The 23,801-nt window shown below is 51.8% G+C and overlaps 1 protein-coding gene across 2 annotated transcripts in view; it reads left to right on the top strand.

Annotated features, from left to right (window-relative positions):
- CACNA1A (calcium voltage-gated channel subunit alpha1 A) overlaps positions 1-23,801 on the top strand; it is a 236,709-nt gene that overhangs the window by 189,253 nt on the left and 23,655 nt on the right. For both annotated transcript variants that reach the window (XM_089905382.1, XM_089905383.1), the window contains exons 27-35: positions 1,088-1,225; positions 2,957-3,158; positions 4,635-4,799; positions 7,076-7,186; positions 11,681-11,764; positions 19,332-19,448; positions 19,789-19,854; positions 20,030-20,145; positions 21,502-21,652. In XM_089905382.1, coding sequence (XP_089761508.1) covers positions 1,088-1,225; positions 2,957-3,158; positions 4,635-4,799; positions 7,076-7,186; positions 11,681-11,764; positions 19,332-19,448; positions 19,789-19,854; positions 20,030-20,145; positions 21,502-21,652 — 1,150 coding nt within the window. The remainder of the gene's footprint in view (positions 1-1,087; positions 1,226-2,956; positions 3,159-4,634; positions 4,800-7,075; positions 7,187-11,680; positions 11,765-19,331; positions 19,449-19,788; positions 19,855-20,029; positions 20,146-21,501; positions 21,653-23,801) is intronic.

Below are 23,801 nucleotides of genomic sequence, written 5' to 3'. Positions count from 1 at the left end.
GTTAAATTAATGCAGCCCTGTGATCAAATGCAATATTTCTGCCTGGGAACATACAACTATTTGCACCAAATGGGATAAGTAACAAGTCCAAAGAGGCTCACATGCAGCTGTGTCAGGTTTTGTTGCCAAACGCGTTAGATCAGAGATGGGCAGACTTTGTCTGTCAAGGGCCAGGTAGTAACTGTCTTTGACTTTGCATACACTTTCCGTTGCACCTAATGCAACTCCAAAGCAGCCGCGGACAATAGGCATGGTTGTGTTCCAATCAAACTTTCTTTCTGGAAACTAAAACTTGAATTTCTTATAATTTTTATCTGTCATGAACGAATTCTTTTAGTCTCAACCATTTAAAACTGTAAACAACCATTGCTTAGCTTGTGGGCCAGATCCAGATTTGGTCTGCAGGCTGGAACTTGCCAACTGCCGGATTAGGAAAAAATGTTTGGTTTTCAGAGCTGTCTGGATTTTGGAATTGTGGCTAAGAGACTGTGGACCTGAAATCTCCCCACCTTTGGGTCATCCTCATGATGGAAAGTTCTGGACTCAGTCCAGGAAAGTGCTGCGCCTCTCACCGACCAAGCGCTCAGTCAATATTGCTTTTGTCACTAGTATAAACAATTACTATGCACAAAAGGGCAGCCGGTGGTTATTCTGGTGGCTGGTTCCTGGATTTGGAAGGATCCCAGGCATTGGGCTAGGAGTCTGGGGCTAACCTTTGTTTCCTACCCTGAGAAGGAACAGCGAGCGGCTGCCCCCCTTGGCCTGATGAACCCAGAAATGTGCCTGTCTCACTTCCTGCTCTCAACTTCCCCCCAAGCCTGAGGCTCCCACCCTTGGGTCTAGAAGTGTTCAAGTTGGAAAAGGATACAAGATTCTGAGTTGGCTCTCCCACTGGACACAGGGCTGTGGCACCATCTGTGGATTTATCTCCAAATGGATGCACACAAGCTCCAGGGAGAAACGGGCTTCCTGGGCTGTGGGAAGCAGCGTGGGCTGGTGAGCCCCTCTTCCTCCCCCTCTCCCTTCTGTCTGGTGGCCAAATACGGGCGTCCCTCCATTTACTAATGGTCACCACTTTCTGTGGCAGTGGCAAGTACCTCCTCTATGAGAAGAACGAGGTGAAGGCGCGGGACCGAGAGTGGAAGAAGTATGAGTTCCATTATGACAACGTGCTATGGGCTCTGCTGACCCTCTTCACCGTGTCCACGGGAGAAGGCTGGCCACAGTAAGTGGTCCAGTCAGAAAGCCCCACAGGAGGAGCTCGGGGGGCCTCCAGCGAGCAGGAGAGGAAAGGGTCCAAGAGCCCAGTGCTGATAAAGGTCTGAGGGAGGGAGGGGTTTGCTCCTGGCTTCCAGAAGTGGGGACAATGCAAGATGCAAGACGTCAGCAGAACAGTATCGGCCATATGTGGTTGGGCTTCTCGGGGCAGAAATCCAGCGGTCGCTTGGCTTGCCAACCCCTTGAGTGTACGGGGCTGTGTGCTCCCAGCACAGGCACCGTTTCTAATTTACAGAAAGGCCGCATGTACGTACACATGCGGTCGCATCCTCTTAACCCTTCCGGTGCTGGTGAACAAAAACCTCCAAGCCAGGGGGGTGTGAACCTGGCATTTTCCAAGTCGGTTTGACCACAGGACCAATCTGTCCCAGACAGGGCTAAGGCTGGGGTGACACGGGGGAGACTGACTTGTGCAAGTCCAAACTTTAATTCTTTTTTAAGTTTTTTTTTGTTTGGGGGGGTGGGTTTTTTTGCGGTGGGGGGGGGTTGGCCACGGTGCGTGGCATGTGGGATTTTAGTTCCCCAACCAGGGATCAAACCTGCACCCCCGGAATTGGAGGCACGAGTCTCAACCACTGGATTGCTAGGGAAGGCCTCAAAATTTAAATTTTTGAGATTTTGTTCATCAGGGGCTTTGGGGCATTTCTTTTGACTTTTTAACATGTTGCAGGAAATACTAAATATTACAGTGAAATGTTATTTATCTCGATTACTGAGGGGTTTGACACCCGCTGAATTTGTGCCCATGGCAAGTGCCTCCAGAGGTCTCGGCTGAATGCAGGTTGAAGGTTTGGTAGATTCCAGTGGCTACCTTCAGCATCCTCACCTCCCTCCCTCGCTCAGCAAACACCCCAACCGACACATGCCTGTCTAATCACCCATGCACACACTCAGTATCCACACGCGCGGGGCCAGCGCTAGCCCTTCAGGCACCTCTGAGCGAATTTTTAAAGACACCCATTCCTCAACAGACTTTACTTCCATCTGTCAGAAGAGCGTTGCAATATACTTAATGATCTTGCTCCAAAAAGGCACTTTATGGCCACCTGCCAAAAAGCTGTCACCATTAATACACAAATCTATCAGGTCTACAGTATGAATGGTGCCCTTAGATGCAGAGCACCTGAGCAGTGAGTGATCTGTGCAAATGTACAGAGCAGCCGTGCATACACTCCCTTCCATGTGCATCCTCATTACCCCTCCTTGGCTCCCACGACCACCTGTGCTTAAATATTCACACACACACACACACACACACATACGCCCGCCTGCATGACCCCCTACTGACTCCCATTCATCACCACAAACCTAGTTTCAAATCCCACCTTGGCCGCATCTGAGTGGGTGATCTACAGCCGAACCTCAGTTTCCTTGTGTGCAAAACGGAGCCAGTAATAACCTCCCTGAGAGGGTTGCTGAGAAAATGAATAAAATGTTGAACATCATTTCTGGCACATAACAGGCCCTCAATACAGGGCAGTAGAAGTAACTGACATTGCTGTCAACACTCCCCACAGGCAAAAGAGGCGGGAAGATTACAGCTTCATAAAGTAACCACAGTGACTGCAGTCAGAAATCAGTGACGACTCTTCATTTCTTTTCTGTTTCCTCTTAATATTTTCCTCCATTTCTGTTCCCCTGTCTCACTTTCCCCCTCTCCCCACCCCGGTCCTCACAGGGTCCTCAAGCACTCCGTGGACGCCACCTTTGAGAACCAGGGTCCCAGCCCTGGGTACCGCATGGAGATGTCCATCTTCTACGTTGTCTACTTTGTGGTGTTCCCCTTCTTCTTTGTCAATATCTTTGTGGCCTTGATCATCATCACCTTCCAGGAGCAGGGGGACAAAATGATGGAGGAATACAGCCTGGAGAAAAATGAGGTACCACTTCCCACTTACATCCCCACTTAAAAACTGACACCCCCCCATCACACATGCACACACACACACATACAGAGGAACCAGCTTCTGCGGGCGTCTGGGGAGGGAACAGCAGCATTCTTCAAGCAGAATCCAGTCTGCCTGAAGGGCAGCCCTTCATGGGGTTTCCAGAGGAAAACACATCAGAGAGAAGTTGTGTATGTATCAGTCAGTTTGGACTAGGTTATGATGCGGTAACAAGCAGCCCTCACATCTCAATGCCAGATATCCACAAAGGAATTGGACTGCATGTCCAGGTGGCTCTGCTCCATGTCATCTTTATTCTGGTTCCCCTCTAAGGTGCTTCAGATAAAAAAGAGAGAATGGCAAACCATGGTCCAACTCTTGTGGCTTGTGCCCAGAAGTGACGTGTGTCACTTCTCACATTTCATTAGCCAGAGCTAGTCACATGTCTGATGTCAGTGGGGCAGGGAAGTATAATCTCCCCCAGGGAGGGGTGGTGAATATTTACGAATGAAAATCCAGTCCACCAGAGAGTATACGCATGACCTTTTGCTTCTGTAGAATCATCCAAGCTAGGTGGAGGACCTAGAATGCATTCTTCCTCTGCTTTGTTGGCCTCTAAGACTAAACAATTATTATTCCTCCCTGTCTCCTTCCCTCAAAGAGAAGGAGAAGCAAAATAGTCGGTAAGAAAGAATGGTTAGGCTTCACAACATGGATGGACCTAGAGATTATCATACTAAGCGAAGTACGTCAGAAAGAGAAAGACAAACACCATATGGTATCACTTTATGTGGAATCTAAAATATGACACAAAGGAACGTATCTATGAAACAGAAACAGACTCATTGACATAGAGAACAGACTTGTAGCTGCCAAGGGCGTGGGGGGTTGGGGGGAGGGAAGGATTGGGAGTTTGGGATTAGCAGAGGAATCCTATTATATATAGGATGGATAAACAACAAGGTCCTACTGTTATAGCACAGAGAACTATACTGAATATCCTGTGATAAACCATAATGGAAAAGAATATGAAAAAAGCAACTGAATTGCTTTGCTGGATAGCAGAAATTAACACAGCATTTAAATCAACTATACTTCGGTAAAATTTTAAAAAAGAATGGTTAGGCTTCAATGTCAGACTCTGGTTGAAATTCAAGGTTCGCCCACTAGGCAGCTGTGCCACGTCAGGCTTAACCTCTCTGAGCCTTTATTTTCCTCACCTGCAGAGTGGGAGCTACTGATAGTACCCATTGGTCATGTTTGCTAAGGGGATTCAATGAGATCATGGGGGAGTGTCAGCACAAGAAAACATTCATGGCGAGGAGCTTATGGGGGGTGTGGGGTGGGCAGGAGAGGCAGACATCCAGGCAGACGTGCAGAAGAGCTGCATCGAATGAGACGGGGGGTGCTGGGTGTCCAGCCGCCCCTCTCCTGCCTCAGGCCCTCACACCGCTGCGCTCTGTCCCGCAGAGGGCCTGCATTGACTTCGCCATCAGCGCTAAACCCCTGACCCGACATATGCCCCAGAACAAGCAGAGTTTCCAGTACCGTATGTGGCAGTTCGTGGTGTCCCCGCCTTTCGAGTACACCATCATGGCCATGATTGCCCTCAACACCATCGTGCTCATGATGAAGGTGAGTCCCCCCCCCCCAGGCACTGCTTAATCCCCACTGCGCCCCTGCCCCACGCAAAACAGAACCGGCTACGAGTTTCCCAGGCAGACCGCACTCTGTGTCACCACCAAGCCCCTGTTCCTGCTGTGCCCTCTGTCTGACACACGGCTCCCACCACTTTGTCTGGCCAGCCCCTTCCAGCTGCCCCTGCAGAGCCCTTCCTCTAGGAAGCCTTCCCTGACCTCCCAGGACCACATGAGGTGTTTGCAAGCATCCTGTCTGTTATCTCACGTGCCGCGATATCAGTGTTGGGTTGCCTGATAGTCTACCACCTGCCTGTGAGCTCCGAGGGGCCAGACAAGTACTGATCACCCCTGAATTTCAGGGGCTCAGAGAGGGCCTAACTCAGAGGGAACAAGAGCCCCTTGATAAACGTTTGATGAAAGAAATGAGGAGGGAAGGGCAGGTAAAGACCCTGCGAGCCTCGGGGCCGTGGAGCCTCTTCAGGGTGAAAAGTCAAAACCTCTCACCCTGTGCTTTGGAGACCAAAAGCCTGAATTTGAGCCCATCTCTGCCATTTAATTCACCATTTAACCTTGCACTAGTGACGAGTGGCATCTCAGGGCCTCAGTTTCCCTGTCAATAAAATGGGAAGGATAATAATAGCACGTTCCTTGCCCCCTGTGGGGATTAGGATTGAATAAGAAAGTTCCTGCAAAGACGTTAGCACATTTCTCAATCCTTAAAAACACTCAACAAATTTAGCTGTTGATTTTTTGAACTGGTAGGAAAGCAGTGCCTGTATTCACCTGAAAATTCATCTCCATAAGCAAGTGCTTTGTCTTTTCATTGTTAGGAACATAACAGTTTCAAACAAACAGAAGAGAGAAAGATAGAACAGCACAGCCCTTCTCAAACTGCTCACAGATCAGCTGGGCATCTTGTGAAAATGCAGATTCTGGTTCAGCGGGTCTGGGTGGGTCTGGGACTCCACAATTCTAACCAGCATCCCGGTGATGCAGTTGCTGCAGGTCCCTGGACCACATCCTGAGTATCCAGGCGCTTGTGAATACCCAGTCTCCATCACCCAGAGTTACCCGTTTGGACCATTCTGCTATGTTTGCTTCATCTATTTTTTTTTCTCATTTTTTAAAAATTGAGATGAAATTCACATAACCTACGGTTAACCATTTTAAAGTGTACAATTCAGTGGCATTTGGTACATTCACGATGTTGTGCAAACACCACCCCTATCTGTTTCCGGAACGTTTCCATCACCCCAAAAGGAAACCCATCCCCATTACCAGTGACTCCCTATCCCCCTTCCCCCAGCCCCTGGCAACCACTAATCTGTGTTCTATGGATGTACCTATTCTGGACATCTCATCTATTTTTTAAAGTGTTTTAAATGATAGACACCACACTATTTCACACTTAAATTCTTCAGTGTGCTTTCCAAAGTAATCAGAACATTTTCCTACATGTTCTCATGCCTGACAAGCTTAGTGTTAACACCGTAAGATCCATATTGAATTGTCCCCAAAACGTCTTTTACAGTAAGTTGTTTTTTGAGCCAAGATCTAAATGGCTACACATGGTCTCCAGTTTTTTGTTTTTAAATCTCTGTCCTCTGCCCCACCCCTGCCCCCCCACCACCCCGCGCTGTTAACTTTTTGAGGAAACCAGATGAGCTGAATGAAAACTGTCCCACCTCTGGGTGCATTGGTTTCCTCCATCTGCTGGATTTCCTGTAACCTGGTAGTTAGATTTAAAGGTTATCGGTTCAAATCTGATTAGTTTGGGCAAGAGTCATAAGGAGTCAGAAGAGCGGTTACCTCTGGCGGGCGGCGGGGGTTATCAACTGGGAAGGGGTGCAAGAAAACTTTTGGGAAGGGTGCTGGAAATGTTCTCCATCTTGGTCTGGGAAGTGGTCTCATAGGAGTGTACAGGTAAGAATTTAAAAAGACATCTGGAAAGAAAAAAAGAAAGGACTGCAAAGAGGATGCTGTAGACATCCTGCATCCCATCAGGAAGCCCATCGATAGGGCCAGGCTCTCCCGCGATCTCGGCTGCTAAGATAGGACTCAAGAAAGGAATTTTTGTTTTGACCTGAAAAGCGTAGCCCAGCCAGTAAAGAGCTTGCCTGGGGCCCGGGCTGGCTCCACAGGACATCAATAGGGAAACCAAGTGTCCGAGTCCTGCCTGCCCCGGGGAAAGGGCAGCCACGAAGCCACCCCAGCCCTGGTCCTCGACACTGTGCCCACTGACCCCGCTGCTCTACTTCCTTTCTTCTCTAGTTCTACGGGGCCTCTGTTGCTTATGAAAATGCCCTGAGGGTATTCAACATTGTCTTCACTTCCCTCTTCTCTCTGGAATGTGTTCTCAAAGTCATGGCTTTTGGGATTCTGGTAAGTCCAGCCTTGGAGCTAGAGCTGTGGGTTAAGGGAAAGCCCAGAGGGGCACTGGGTGCTGGGTGGTGGTCTCCCCACCTGGCCCCTCTGCCCCCAACCCCAGTGGTGACTTGAGCATCCCTCCAATGTGCACAGATTCCAAACTCTGTGTCAGGCACATATCGATTATTAAAGGATGCGATGAGATGGGTAATGATTCATTTTGCAGGTAAGGAAACTGAGATCCAGACAGGCAAGTCCATAGCATCCAAACTGTTCTAGCCACAACCGCAGTAAGAAATACATTTTGCAGTGGAGCCCAGTACTCAGACGCACAAACAGACAACCAAAATGAAATATTCACAGAATCTGTATCTCCCCTTAGCACATGCCCTATACGCTGAAGTTGTCTATCTCCTTGATTCCATGTCCCCCCCGCCCCCCGCTTTTTTCCCCCCGCACTGGCCGCATGGCATGGCACTTGGGATCTTAGTTCCCCGACCAGGAATCAAACCCACGCCCCCTGCAGTGGAAACGCAGAGTCTTAACCACTGGACCGCCAGGGAAGTCACGCCCCTCCTTTTTTAATGCAGTTCATGACCTACTAACTTGATTTCATCTCCCACTAATGCAAGTGGTCTTAACCCGAGGCCCATTGACCCCCTAAGGGATCTATGGATGTAGGGTGGGGTGAGGGAGCCCAGGAAATAAGAGGTGAAAAAAATTCCATCTTTATTTTTCACCAGCTGCTAACTGGACTTTTGCTTTTCCTTCCATCCTGAAAGTAGACAGCAAACCCCCGCAGGATTACCAATATGATCTGTGTCACTGATAAAAATCAGATGTTCTCATATCGCATCCCAGAGGTTGCAGGTAAGTCAGGCCTCCATATCCACAGGTTCTGCATCCACAGAGTCAACCAATGCGATTGGCAATTGGTTGACTCCACAGTTGTGGGACCCGCAGATACAGAGGCCTGACTGTAAAGGACTTGAGGATATGCTTAGCCACCCTCTCTGAAGAGAATGACCTACAGCCCGTGGTGTCAGACCGAGACTGGGGTCATACCTCGGCTTCCCAAGGTGGTGAAAGCTGTCGGCTTTGGCACCAGAGAGACCTCGAGTCCAATCATACCCAGGCTATGTACCTCACCTCTCTCTCCTCCTTTGCAAGAAAGGCCCATCCTCTGCCTCTCCCTCGAAAGAGCTCTTGCAAACCCCAAATGCAAATAATGTGTGTCTGGAGACTGAAGGTCCAAGCCTGACATGTTGCGAGCACTCAATAAATACCAGAAAGTGTTACAATAAAGCTCATCACCTGACCTTTCTCCTCCAAAGCAGTGGCTACCAAGCCTGCAACCCAACAGAAGCACTTAAAGTTGAATGATGCCCCAGACCCACCTCAAGAGATCCTTATTCATTTGGTGGGGTGGGAGCCCCTGAATCTGTATTTTTTTCATTTATTTTTATTTTATCGGTGGCTGCATCAGCTTTTTTTTTTAATTAATTTATTTATTTATTATTTTTGGCTGTGTTGGGTCTTCGTTTCCGTGCGAGGGCTTTCTCCAGTTGCGGCGAGCGGGGGCCGCTCTTCATCGCGGTGCGCGTGCCTCTCACTGTCGCGGCCTCTCGTTGCGGAGCACAGGCTCCAGACGCGCAGGCTCTGTAGTTGTGGCTCACGGGCCCAGTTGCTCCACGGCATGTGGGATCCTCCCAGACCAGGGCTCCAACCCATGTCCCCTGCACTGGCAGGCAGACTCTCAACCGCTGCGCCACCAGGGAAGCCCCTGAATCTGTATTTTTCATGAGGACACCCAGGGGAACCCAACATACAGGCTGGGCCATTGGGCCCTGCACTGAGGACCAGCCAGGCAGGGAGAGGCACCCTGCCGTCAGAGCAATTGCACCGACTCAGAGTTCCAGTCCTGGGGATGCCACCTATGGGCTGTGTGACCCGGAACAGGTCACAGAACATGTACCGGGAAGAACTCAGGCTCTCGAGTACCCATGCCTGGGTGTGAATCCTGCCTCAGACCCTTTCTAGCTATGTGACCGCAAGCAAGGCACTTGGCCTATTTGCTCCTACATATACATCTACAAGATGGGAGAACGACACTTCCAGCCTCCCAGGGCTGAGGGGGGTGTGAGCATGAGCTCAGGCACAAGCCCTGCCCAATGCAGCTGTCTTGTAATTTTTTTTCATTCCCAGTCAATGTTCTGGTGGTGAAGTGATGCGTTCTGCCAGGGACTGGGACTCCATCTCCTCCACCCCTGACAACCCTGCAGTGTTCTGCACTATGCCTCCCCCTTCAGTTTTACATGAAGCCCCAAGTTTCCCATGTGGAGTTTAAATGATAGGGGGGCTATCCAGGGGCTTGAGGCCTGTAGCCAAACACCTAAAAGTTGTCCTCGTTTGTGCTCCCCTAGAGATAGAGCCTGAGACAAACTTGAATGCAAGGAATTTGTCTGGGAGGTGACTCCAGGAAGCCGCGTAGGGGAAAGAGGGTGTGAGACAGAGAAGGGAAGGCAGCCGGTACAGGGTGTGTTGGTGAGCAGCTTCCCTATGGGTATAACTGGGATGCAGTTCCATGGAGGACCTCTGGGGTGCAGCAGAGAGCACTTACTCAGGTCATGTCCCCCGTGGTGGGGAGCTGGAGTATTTATCCTCCAGTGCCCATCAGTCAGTCAAGGGCTGCTCCCAGAGGAGCTGTTAATTCCCCTATGCAGCTAGAGAAAGCCCCTGGGCAGAGTAACAAAGGTACACAGTCAAAATATGAGGGGATATGGGTAGGGCCCCAGCCGCACCTGTTAAAATACCAAAAGTGCCAGTGGAACCTGAACTCCTTTTAGACAACCATAAAACAACATCCATTTATTGAGCACCTACTATATACCAAACCCCACAGTGACTCACATTCATTATCAGATTGTTGTTATACCTTTATCTTTCAGAAGAGGGCCCTGAGGCCCAAGCAGTCCCACTCTGAGGACATTTGATTCGTACATGCTAAAAGAATTTGATCCTGGGAAGCACAGATCCAAAGCCTGTGTCCTTCTCTGTGAGGCAGAGGGGCTGCCGCCGGGTCAGATACTCAGGGGAGAAGATGACTGCTTATAATGGGGCCCAAGCCCCGATCTGGCCTCTGCTTTTGTGAGGTTGCTGGGAAGGCCTGTGTTTAGCATGGGTCCCACCAAGCCTTGAGGGAAGGGCCGTCTATTTGAACCAGACCCTTAGATCCAGGCAGGGGTGCTACTCATTGTGGGCTCAAACTGTGAAATATTTCAGTATTTTTTTTTAATATTTATTTATTTATTTGGTTGCACTGGGTCTTAGTTGTGGCAGGCAGGCTCCTTAGTTGTGGCATGCAAACTCTTAGTTGCGGCATGCATGTGGGATCTAATTCCCTGACCAGGAATTGAACCCAGGCCCCCTGCATTGGGAGTGTGGAGTCTTAACCACTGCGCCACCAGGAAGTCCCAATATTTCAGTATTTTAACAACAGCATACTATACCTGTGTGTCCCACTTGAGCCAGAACCCAGCCCGGGGATATACCAGTCAGGATAGCTCAAGTTAAGCTGTGGTAACAAACACAGCTTTGTTGCTCCAGTCAACAAAGGGTTTACTCAGAGACCCGGGCTCACTGAGCAGCCGTCATCTGGAACATTACTGGTCACCAGGTCCAGGGTTAAGAGAGTTCTGGCGGGTCCTGCACTGGCCAGAAAGTGACTCATGCTGCCTCTGTTCACAACCCATCGGCTGTAACTAGACACACAACCTTATCTAACCACAAGGGGTCCAGGAAGTGTAGCCTCGTGTATGCCCAGAAGGCCTCTGCACCCTTGTTCCTATCCCCCTTCTCCAGATTAGGAAATAGAGGCACAGAGAGGTTAAGTCACTGACCCACAGCCACACAGCTGGATGGTAGCAGAGCTGGCATGTGAACCCAGAGGCTGCTGTCTTAGCAAGTGTGCTATAAGCACGGTCTTGATTCAGCAGGGTCCTGTCCATAGACTCTGGGCTTGCCCAGACCTGGGTTCAAATCCTGACTCTTCACCTCTATGCTGCCTGAGGTGAGCATCTTTGCTCTCTGAGCCCCAGTCGCCTTATATAAAATGGGTGATAAACCTTCCTTCCGAGAGTCTTCATGAGGATCCCAGTGACGTCATTTATGAAGCATCTGAGGTCTCAGAGAGCCCTTGGAACTGTTGGAGAAACAGGGCACAGCCCAGAAAGGCAGCCCTCCCCCACAACAGAGCTGAAGCAGCACGCGGAGACCCCCCTCTGGGGCCAAGCAAGCCGTGGGAAGGCTTGGGGGTCCCAGGGAGGGGGGACTCAGAACAGATGATACTGAGAAGCCCATCCAGCAACATTTTGCTCTTTGAATGACTGTAACTGTCCCGGGCACTTGACTGGTCTGCAGCTGTGCCCCTAACGGGCCCCCTGGGCTGGACTTGGGGGTCAGCCATGGAGCCCTATGTTGGCATCTCTATTTTGTGGGTCCCCATTCTAGAATTATTTCCGCGATGCCTGGAACATCTTCGACTTCGTGACTGTTCTGGGCAGCATCACCGACATCCTGGTGACCGAGTTTGGGGTAAGTTTCCCGCCGGCTTCTCTCTGGGCAGTTCCTGGCTGGGCTGGGAGGGGCGAGGAAGAGGTCATCAAGGAGCAGTGGGTCCCAACAGCCACAACTGGCTCAAGCCAGCGCTTGACCATGACCAAAGAGGGAGAATTGGGGCCCCTGGGAGCAAGGGCAGCCCCTCAAGAGGGTGACATGGGGAGACGGGGATGTCTGAAGCCACCGCCGTGGGGCTAGCGCTGCAACTTGAACTTCCCTGCCTCTTGGCTACCGACTTATCATTAAATAATGTGGATGAGCTCATTGAGAAAACTGAGACACTTAAAGGATCCCAAGGCTGAGCCCCACCCCCCAAACACCACACAGTGTTGGGGGCCCAGAGGGAACCAGCTTCAAATCCATTCTGATTGAACTAAGCATGTTCTGGCTCACGGGGAAGAGGGAGCCATGGCCCTTGGGTTAACGGGGGAACATGATTCCCAGGACCTTAGGAGGGTCCCTGGGACATGTGTCTTCCTCTATCCCCAGGCCTGGGAGGTTCCCAACGTGGAGGGGGGCGGGTCTCTGGACCTCGCTGTGGTGGCCCCTCACAGGGCCACATCGTCTGGAAGACACAGGTCCCAGAGCTCCTGCCTCACACCCCCTCCCTGGCCATTTGCCAGCGAGCCTAGGCTTGAGGGCCCTCAGGAGGCTGTGGGGAGGATAGGAGGTCCTCACAGGCAAAGCAAAAGGGCAGAGGGTCAGAGCCAAGGGCCGGGGGTGGTAACAACCTTGTCATAATAACAATAATAAAAGCTGACAGGGACGGCCAGGCACTGTGCCAAGCGCTTTACGTGGATTAGCTCGTGGTGCAGGTCGGGGGCTCAGCATATAAAAGAATTCCTTTAGAGTGTTCCACTGAAGGGATCCAAGAGCAGAGACTATTCACAGAGTGGAGGGGAAGGGGCCCAGCGCCCAACCACCCTGGGGAGCTGTTACCTGCCCAGGTGCCGAACTCAGAGAGGGGCTGTGTGGTGGGAGCTGTGAACATGGAGGGACAGAGCTCCTGCCAGAGACAGGGCCAAAGCTGGCATGGAGCATCAGGGGAGAAACACCCCTACCTTTCTCTCCTCCCACCCTCTATCTCCTGCCAGCCACTTCCATTGGCCAAGCCCGGCCAGAAAAGAGCCAGAAGGCCAGAGAGCCAGGGTGATGCTCAGAACAGGCAGAGGAGAGCAGAGGATAGATCTGGGTGGGGTGGGGCCCGAAGAAGAGGGTGTTGCCCCATTTCACAGATGAGGAAACTGACGCTCAATGCTGAGGAGAATGAGGGACCTACTTAAAGTCATGCAGCCAGACCTGGTGACTCCTGAGGGCACACTGGTGTTCCCTGGGGTGTCCCTAACTGAGCCCCCAGCAGCAAAGGGATCAATTGGCCCACTCTTCTATCCTGGAAGCCTGATAGGATTGGGAAGCTACACAGAAGAGGGGCCATTCTCTGACGCATCCCCCATACCCCCACCCGAGTGGTATCTTGGCCACAATTCTTTGCCTTCATCTTCAGTGAACCAGAAGTTCCCCCTTCCCCCGTCTCACCCCTGACACCTTCCTCTAGAGAGGTCATGCCCAGCTGTGGGCTATCCCCATTGGGGTTGTCCCCACCTGGCCACTGTCCCCTGGCAGAGGACCAGAGCTTAGACCTCATCTTCTGTCCTAAGTTTCTAAGAGATCTGGAGCTTCTCCTGGCAGTCAAAGTATCTTGCCACACAGCTGAAGACAAGACAGCTTTGAACCAATATCCCTGTGGGTCAAGAGGTGAGAAGGGGTGACCCACCACCCCAGTCGGGCAGGTAGAGGAAGTTGATTGAAGCTCTAGTTGCCAGTAAGAGATCTGCAGGACTGGACCCCAACAGCTTGTTCTCCTGGCTGCAAGATATGGGAGGGCAGGAGAATGGGGCACAGAATCCACTTCAGGGATATCAGGACTATTGCAGTAGTCAAACAGCCCTCCCCTATGAGCTGTTTGACCCTGGGTGACTTGTATTACATCTTCTCGTCCTGTATTTGGGACTAACCTTCATAACCAACCTCATCAGACCCTTGCAAGCCTCACATTCATTCATGCATTCATAGAAGCATGCATTAAGCACCTGCTGTATGCCAGGCATTGTTAGAGGTGCCGGGAACAGAGCAAAACGACAATAACGCCTGCCCCCAGAAGGCTGACATTCCAGGGCCAGAGATGGCAACTTTGAGCAAATCAGAGCGATTGACGTAAAGTGCTTGGCACAGAACCTGCCAGGAATTAGTTCACGAATGGTGGTTATTATTATTGCTGTTGCTGTTATTACTGTGAATGTACTTGGATTGCAGTTTGTTAGGCAGCCCCTCAGCCCTGAATTATAATCATTTGGCGGGAAAGCTAGAGGGTGGGCATTTGGACCCTTTTAGGAGGATAAACACCCGACCTGGAGGTGGGGAAGGTTTGCCCTGCTAGGCAAGGAGCCTTCAGCAGCCCCCTTCTGCCTCCCAGGTAAGCCCACTAAGTCTGAGGCCAGACAGAGCTCAGCCAGGCTGAGGCGAGGGGAGCCAGACCATAGGGAGGGCAAGGCCCCAGGGTTTCGGGGGAGGGGGAGAGGGTGTGAGGCCCACCGGGCCTCAGCTGCCACCCGCAAGTGGCTGGGGTGACGTGGGTTTGCCCTGCGTGCGATGGATAATGACTGTGTTTCTTGTCTTGTCTCTTTTCATGCCTGCTCTTTAAACTGTATATTGGCACAACGCCGTCTGAAAAACTCATCCAATCAAAATGCACTATGAAATTCATTTGTTCATCCATGACGTGGTCTGTGTGTTCATACACCAATGACTATCTCCCAACCCACCACCACCACCCCCACTCCCCGCCCGGGAACCGAAACCCATTGGTTTTTTTGGCACTGGTTACAAATCAACCTAAAAAACGCTGAACACGCCTCCCCAACTGCCCCTGCCCGCCTGCTCCCCCTCCATCTTCAACGTCTGCATCTAGAATCCGGTTGGTCTTACTTCTTTCTGAAGTCTAAATGCCTTACATTAACTGTGAACGCATCTTCTCGCATCAGCGTTGCATGTCACGCCCTGGGCTTTCAAAACTTGGATTGCCTGATGCACTCCCCTATCCCCACTCCCGTATGTCTGTCCATCTCTCCAAACCCTCCGAACCTGCCCCCCCTCCTTGTTCCTGCAACCTCTCTTCCTCTGGCTGGTATTGGGTTCTGAATTAGGGTTTTCTGTTTGGGTTGGCTTGTGTCTTCTGCAGAGAAAAGGATGGGTTTGCCCCATGCAACACCTCCAACAGGACAGGTTGGCTGGCTGAGTCTCCCACCCCATTCCTTACACACAGCCCTGTACTCAGAGCCATCAGGCACTCTCTCACACCACTCCTGTTCCTGGTTAACTCCATAGATCCCAGGGCCCCAGGAAAGCTCCAGCAGTCCTCACCCCATTCCAAGCCCATGAGCTCTTCGGGCTTGACCAGCAGCAACGTAAATCTCCAAGCCTGATGGAGGAGGTCTGAGGGCCTTGCAATGTGCAGGCAAAGACTCTCAAATGAGGGGGACTCAGAATGGCCAGAACCGGTTCTGGCTGAACGGCCGGGACTCAGGTCTGGCTGCTTCCAGATGGACCGGCCGGCTGACGCCCTCTCCTGGAGCCCTGATCTGCATGTACTCCTGTTCCCCGCCCCCCACCCAGACACAGTCACTAAACACATGTGCTCTCTCCTCTTTCCTGTTCAGTCTCTGACTCTCGTTCCCTCTTTTCTCTGTCTCTGTCTCTCTCTCTCCCTTTCTCTTTTTTTGCTCTTGCAATCTCCCTCTCTTGATCCTCCCCCACCCCCAACACACACACACACACATGCACACACTATCCCTCCCTTCTGTTATATCCATCCACCCTGCAAACCCACACCCACACCCTGGATGCACCGTGTCCATCTCTCCCTCGCCTCACTTATTCGACTCTCTGCACACTTGCACATTCCTTACTCTGTTAAATCCCACCTGCCTCTGCCCCTCCCCCACCATCCTCTGAGCCCCTTTGAAGGACCCACAATGGCATCTTTGCAATGGGATCCCTCCCCTGCTAGCCATACACAAGACATTCATCCACCAAACATTTAATGAGCCCCAATTCAGTGCCACAGATGGAGGGTTGGGCAGAAGGGGACACCATCACTGCCCCCAACCCCTGTGTCACCTACAGTCAGGTGGGGGGAGGCAGGCATTGGTCAAATAACCCCTGAAACCCACTTGAAATTGTAACTGTGTTGCAAGCTGAAGGATGAGCAGCGTTAACAATGTGGAGAGGGGGAGAAAAGGGCATTTGAGGCCCGGGATAGCATGTGCAAAAGTCCTGTGGCAGGTTCGGAGCACGCAGGGGTCAGGGTCTGCAAGTGAGAGGGTGTGGCTGGAGCAAAGAGCAGAGGAAGGCTGACCCAGAGAAAGTGAAGAGGGCAGAAGGGGACAGGACCTTGGGACCTTGTTGTGGGAGCCTGGGAGGATTTGGAGCAAGGGAGCCGTGATCGGAAGTGCGGTTAGACCAGACCCTGCAGCTGCAGAGCAGGGAGTGGGTAGGCGGCGGGCTGGGCTGGAAGTGAGCACCAGGAATCCCAAGGAGAGATGACAGCAGAGGAAGCAGGAGCAATGTGAGGACTGGCCGTCTGAGCAGGGATCTCTCCAGAACCTGGAGAAGGGTTGGGTCTGGGCTCGGGGGGAGAGAGGTGCCTGGAGGACTTGAGTCTGGCTTGAACTGGGAGATGGAAGTTAGGGAATGCCAGGAGAGGACCAGGTTAGGGGAATAGCACAAGTGTGGGCACAGTGGGCTTGAAGTGCCCTGAAGGGCACCCCAGAAGAAGTCAGGTAGGCAGTGGGTTAGTGGGTCTGGAGTGCAGAGGCAACATCTGGGCTGGAGGTGGGGTCTGCGAGTGCAGGACTTCTCTGGAGCCCTCAGGAGGGTGGTCTCCATGTCCTTCTGAGTACTCGCACCCCTGAACACAGCAAGCCTTCCAGGGCCCACATCACTCCCCTTCAGCCTAGAACCAGGAAGCACTGGGCAGGGTTGGAGGAGAGGACAGCTATTCCTTCCTGGCTGTGGACAAAAAGATGGAAGCTAGGAAGAAAGTCAGAAGTTCTAGGAGCACTTGAAGGACTCTATGCAAACCCAGGAAGAGATGGGGGGGTGGATGAGGGCAGACTAGAACCTTCCCCTGCCCTGTCACCTCTTTCATTTCCACCCCTACTTCCCCCGTGTGTCTCCTGTCTCCCTGGCCCCAAGAAGGGCAGCATGCTCTCTGCACGCGTCTCCCTGCAAACCCCCCTTCTTTCTCCTGCATGGTAGCAGTCCCTACCGCCCCGCTCTGCCCCGAGCCCCCAGAGGCTGCTTCCAGGGCCCGCCTGACTTTGCATGAATCCACATGTTATGCCCTGCCCCATGAAGGGATGGCTTGTACTCTGGGGATGAACGGGAGGGGACTGGGGACACCTGGGCCATCGGCCCTGTCCCCAGATGGAGCTGGGTGGCCAATCAGGGCTGGAAGTCAGGTCAACAGGGCACGGAGGGTGACTGTCACCCAAGCTGAGTTTGGGGGTTGATTCGAGGCACTTGAGAGATTCTCACAGTGGTTAGGCCCAAATGTGGTCAGGGTAGGATCCCCACACCCCTCTCCCATCCTAGAGGCCTAAGGGTCAACTGATGTGTCCCAGAGAGCACCCTAGACTTTTCCAGAAAACCCAGAGGCCTCCTGCCAACCTCAGAAATTCCTTGAAACCCCTCTCTGTGTCTCTCAGCTCCCAGGTCAGAGCTAGCTAGATCCAGTGGCTGGGAAGCCCTCAGGAACCACCAAACAGGATGACCATATAATTCACTGTCCATACTCTTGAGACCGAAAGCAGTGCTGTGACTGTTGGGGCAACCTGTATGATCACCCCTGTGCCATTTGCAGGGTGAGAGCTAGGCCACTTTAAACGTTGCTACATGGCCTGTATCTAGCACTCCTCCAAGTCCCCTTAAGGCCCCTTTGCCTCCAACCCACTGATCAGTGGTGGTTTCCATGCCTACCTGAAGCAGGAGTCTCAAACTCAAATGCCTCTGGGGGCCAAGCAGATGCCGTAAGCCAAGAAACCAGTTCCATTTCTAGTATGTGGGAACCTTGGCAAACTGGAGGAAACGTGGCCTGCTTCACGGCGGGCAGCCACATCTCTGCCTCAAGTAACTGCTACCAGTGGAAGCAGCCTCAGGGTTGCCTGAAAGCCAGATTTGGGGGCAAAATCTGACTTTTAAACACTAGGAGCTATTTTTAATTTCTAAAGGAAAACTGCTCAGGCCCAACAAAATAGTTTCGTTGGCCAGATTTGGTCCATTCGTGACTTCTAGCCTCCAGTACCCCACCAGAGGCCCCAGCAGACAAGCCCCTGGACAGTCACGTAAGATCCACCATCTCCATAGCTGTCTCCCCACCCCTACCCCTACCTGGGGTTCTTCTGGCTCGGGAGGGAGGAGGTAGAGGCAGTGACTAGACAGGGGGCCTTTGAGCAGAGGCAGGGTCCACCCAGGGAGGTCCTGGGGGCAGGGACAGCCCCACCTCCCGGCCCCCAGCACCGGCCCCTCGGTGGGCCTGGGCTGATGGCGAGCTCACCCACCCACGGGCGCTGCGTACTTCCTGCTTCCTGCAGGCCTGGTCCCGTGCTACTCCACCCAGCTCCAGAACCTGAGAAGCCATCCCTGAAAGGGGGGAAAGGGCCCCAAATGCATCTTCTCCGACTCAGCGGGCAGCGAGGACTCGCCCTGCAGCCGAACAGCCCCAGCTCCCTCCCGTCCTCCCCATTCCCGCTCGCCAAGGGGGTAAGAAAAGATGCTCTTCCGCTTCTCCAATTGGCTTGAGCCACTGCTCCTCTTGGCCGTGGGGTGAGGTCAGGGCGGGCAGGAGAGGGTGGGCAGCTCAGCAGGGCAGGGCAGGGTGCCCGGTGAGTCCCATGACAGATGCATTTCTGGCCCGAAGTGTAACATGCCCTCGGAACCCACACATGTCCACCAGGCCTGAGCGTGCTGACTGCCCCCACCCCGCCCTGGTGTTTGTGCATCGTACACGTGTGATGGATTCGGCAACTTGACCCGCTTGTGTCCTATTGTCTCAGTGCATTTGGTTGTTGGGAGAAACAAAAACCATCTCGGATTTTTTTCCTGATTGGATGATTCGGATATATTTTCTTTTCCTTGTTCTTTTGTTATTTCTTCCGCGACCCGACCCACCCACACTCCTTTCTCTTCCTTCCTTTTTCTTTCCTTTCCCCAGTGAGGGTGGGGCTGGCAGGGAGGGTTTATGCCTTTGAGTTGATGCCTTTTCCTCCCTTCTCACCCTTTCTCCTCCCCACACCCCACTTCGTTTTTTCGAGTTTTTTCCTCCGCACCATTGCATTAATAGTGCTTTCTCTCCTCTCGCTCCTTATTTGGGGTCTTGCTTGCTTTTTCCTGTTGGTTGGCTTCATGTAGGGGCCTCTGTGAGTGGTGACAGCTCTGAGCCCCTGGGGGTGGGTGGATAGTCACCCCTCTTTCTCCGTCTCCCCAGAATAACTTCATCAACCTGAGCTTCCTGCGCCTCTTCCGAGCGGCCCGGCTCATCAAACTCCTCCGTCAGGGTTACACCATCCGAATTCTTCTCTGGACCTTTGTGCAGTCCTTCAAGGTGAGCCCCTGGCCCTGCCTCCAGCCCAGGGCTAAGAAAAATCAGGATCCCCCCACCCCGACCTGCTCTGGCTGAATCTAGAAAGCAGGGGGAAATGCCTCTATGATACACCTTGCTGAGAATGTGTTATATGCAGGGGTCTTGTCTAACTTCCTGCCCTGGTGTGTCGTGAGAGCTCCAAGGGGAATCTCCCAGAGCCACCAAAGAGGCCCACCAACCCTGGCACCACTCGGGCACAGCATGCGGCCACCCCATGGGGGTGGAGAACTGGGACAAATGAAGGAAACAGTGTGGATAAGGGGCCCCCAGCACTATTCTTAATTGCCTTCCTTCCCACCAGGCCCTGCCCTATGTCTGTCTGCTGATTGCCATGCTTTTCTTCATCTACGCCATCATTGGGATGCAGGTGAGTGCCAGCCCCCCTAATGTTCCCAGAGCACTCCCAAGGAGGGCCACCGCCCTTAGGTGGGGGTGGGTTAAGGGAGCCCAGTTCAGAGAGGCAGCCCTGAAGGTTGAGTGGAGTTTTCCCGGAGCCACTAGGGGGCGTGGCCACCCCTAGTCATCACCATCTAATTCCCCAGGTGTTTGGCAACATCGGTATCGACGTAGAGGATGAGGACAGCGACGAGGATGAATTCCAAATCACTGAGCACAATAACTTCCGGACCTTCTTCCAGGCCCTCATGCTTCTCTTCCGGTGAGAGGGGGGCACACTTTCATCCTTCTCTTCTGGTGGCGGGGGGGCATGCCCTCAACCTTCTGTTCCACTGAGGTTTGGAGTGGGCGTGGGGGACCAAGGGACCGTGGCAGGGCAGGAGCTGAAGGCCCTGAGACGTAAACATGAAGGCGTTTTCAGGCATTATCTCACTGAATCCTCCTGAGCATCCTGTCTAGAGATTCTTGGCAACCACACCTGACAGATGAGGAAAAAGGGTTATAGACTCTGAATAGACTCTGAGGCTTGATTCTTAATCCTGGCTGCACTTAGGGTTCCTTCATTCATTCATCAGAGGTTTATTGAGCACCTATTGTGTGCCAGGCACTGCTGTAAGTACTGGTAACAAAACAGAGACAACATTCTCTGCCCTCTGGGTGCTTATATTCCCATGGGGGAGGCAGACAATCAATAATCAAATTATAGCGGATACTAATAGGAGATAAAATTCAAGATTAAGAGGGACATGGAGACACAAAAGAACAAATAATGTGTGATTCCACTTACATGAGGTACCCAAAATGGGCAAATTCTTAGGGAAAAAAACTAGAATCAACATTGTCAGGGGTTGGGAGAGGGGAATGGGGGGAGTTATTGTTTAATGGGGTACAATTTTTCAGTTTGGGATGATAAAAATGTTCTGGAGGTGGATAGTGGTGATGGTTTCATGGCACTGTAAATGTGCTTATTGCCATTGAATTATACACTTAAATGCTTAAAATTATTAAATTTATGTATATTTTTGTCAAACTAAATTTTTTTCTCAAGTAACAACTGAAAAAAAAAAAAAAAGGAAGGCTGATAGGTCACACCTCCCTTGAGGAGGGTGATATTTGAGAGAAATAGTTGAGAGGGGGAGCCATGTGGATATCTGGGGAAGGGTAGAGGGTACAGCAAGTGCAAAGGCCCTAAGGCAGGAGCATAGCTCTCATGTTGGAGGACAGCAAGGAGACCAGTGTGCCTGGATAAGAGTAACCTGAGAAAGAAATAAGAAATGACAATCACCTAGAGAGAGGGAAGCTTTTGAAACATACCTATGTCTCCAGGCCACATCCCAAACCAGTTAAATCCAAGTCTGTGGGAGTGGGGCATTGGCATCAGCATTTTTAAAAAACGTTCTCCTTGGGCTTTAATACACAGCAGCCAAGGATGAGAATCCCCCTCTCTGAGCCCCAAGAGGAAAAAAGTGATTTACCTGGGACTTGAACCAACACCAGTCCAGCTCCAGAGCTTAAGTGTTTAACCTCAATGCTCTGCCTCCCTTGGGGGGCGGGGGGTGGTGGTGCTGGTGCCCAGAGATGGGTGCCCAGGTCCCTGACGCCCCCTCTCTGTCCTCAGGAGTGCCACTGGAGAGGCTTGGCACAACATCATGCTTTCCTGCCTCAGCGGTAAACCCTGTGATAAGAACTCTGGCATCCTGACTCATGAGTGCGGCAATGAATTTGCCTATTTTTACTTCGTTTCCTTCATCTTCCTCTGCTCATTTCTGGTGAGTCTGTGGACATGTGTGGGTGGGCTCCCTAGACCTGGCTCCCTCTCAGGGGTGTGGATGCTATAGAATGTGGCTGTGTTGCACACTTTCTCCCTCCAAGCCTGGGCCAGCCCAGGATTAGGTTAACCACTGTTCCTCACCCTCGACACTGTTGACATTGGGATCTGCATCATTCTCTGATGGAGGTTGTTCTGTGCATGCTAGGATGTTTGACAGTATCCCTGGCCTTGATCCACTAGATGCCAGTAGCACATGCCCCACTACCCTCCCAGTTGTGACAACCAAAAATGTCTCCAGCCATTATCAAGTGTCCCCTGGGGGAGGGAGCAGAATCTCCCCCATTTGAGACCCACTGGGTATGCTGAGGGAAAAACTAATGGAGCTCAGAGCTGGCCCCAGGACCCATCTAGCTGAGCTGTGGGAGACTCCCACCTGCCCTCTGAAAGGTGGGTGCCTTCCTCTGTACGATCAGGAGGCAGGAAAAAGTCAGCCACATAAACATTCTCTGGGAGCTGTGGGGCTTTGCAAAAAAATTGAATGGGTTTTCACTAGTAAAAGATAAGTTTGTCAAGAGGAGGACTCTCCTAGGACCAGAGAATATAAAGCACTGCAAGATTGAAACAAGGAGGAATGAATATATTTATCAGGAACCTCCATCCTGCTCTCTCTTTCTCTCTCACTCTCTCTGGGGCCTCATCTCGGCAAATTTTTTTTGTTCTCCGCTCTTCCTGGAGCAGTTTGAGCACAGTCAGAAGAACTATCTAGGTATTTCAAGCAGAGGGGATTTAATATAGGGACTGGCTACACAGGCTTGAAAGAGCAAACAGAGAACACTGAAGTCACCAGGGATTAACAACTGCAAGAAGGCCAGGGCTGGGGTATTAAAAGGAAAAGAAGGTGTTGCTAACCAACCCAGCTGCCCCTGGAACCCCTGAGGGAGTGCTGGCACCCTAGCTGTCTGCTGCCCCTGGACAACTGAAGACAGTTTCCTGTGGCTGCTGTCACAAAGAACCACAAACTTAGTGGCTTAAAACAACCAAAATTTATCCTCTCACAGTTCTGGAGGCTAGAAGTCTGACCACAGTGTTGGCAGGGTCATGATTCCTCCAGAGCCTATAGGATAGGATACTTCCTGGCCTCTTCCAGCTTCTGGTGGCCACAGGTGGTGTTCCTTGGTTTGTGGCAGCATCACTCCAATCACTGCCTCTGTCATCACATGGTCTTCTCCGTGTGTGTCTGTGTCCAGATTTCCCTCTTATGAGGACAGCAGTCATATTGAATTTAGCCGACCTTAATCCAGTATGATCTCATCTTAACTTGATGATGTGCACAAAGACCCTTTTTTCAAATAAGGTCACATTCACAGGCACAGGGGGCCAGGATTTGAACATATCTTTTTGGGGCACACAGTTCAACCCACAACACAGACCCACATGGGAAGCAGAAGGAAGCTCCTCTCCTCCTTCTCTCTCCTCCCCAGGCTGGCCCCCTAACCATGGCTCCTACTGGCAGGATGTAAGCTGCCCAGGGAGTGTGGAAGATGTTATTTTCAGAACTCAACCCAAGGACCAGCGTCTGTCAGCCAAAGCCCAACACATCCACCCTCTTCAGACCAGCAGTCGGTCTCACACTGAAAGACTTGCAGCCTAAGTCTCACAGCAGCACACCCTCCAAGTCTAATGTCAACAGCCATTGACCTAGACGGTCCCTTGCCCAGTTCCAAATTCCCAGAAGAGAGTCCAAATGGGCCATTCTAGCTCCTGGTCAAGTGACCACCCTTGTTCTAGTAGCTTTGGGTGCATATGGAGACACAGTCTTATACTACATCCTATCTGGGAAGGGCAGGCACCCTAGAAGACATCTACAACACTTGATCATCAGCCCTTCATAGGCAGGAATTTTTGTTTAGTTCACTGCTGCATCCCCAACACCTAGGACAGTGACTGGCCCACAGCAGGTGCTCAATCAATATCACAAAATGATGAATTAAAAATAGAGTCACTAGCAGACATAGAGAATGGGCTTGAGGACACGGCGGGGAGGGGAAGCTGGGGCGAAGTGAGAGTAGCATTGACATATATACACTACCAAATGTAAAATAGATAGCTAGTGGGAAGCAGCTGCATAGCCAGGGAGATCAGCTTGG

This window comes from Delphinapterus leucas, unplaced genomic scaffold (genome assembly GCF_059928025.1).
Source record: "Delphinapterus leucas isolate spDelLeu-1000000601 "Yukka" unplaced genomic scaffold, BTC_Dleu_Yukka2 spDelLeu_asBTCV2_sq25, whole genome shotgun sequence".
Taxonomy (NCBI): domain Eukaryota; kingdom Metazoa; phylum Chordata; class Mammalia; order Artiodactyla; family Monodontidae; genus Delphinapterus; species Delphinapterus leucas.
Note: the sequence above shows the minus strand (reverse complement) of the source record. Positions and strands in the feature narration are given on the sequence as shown.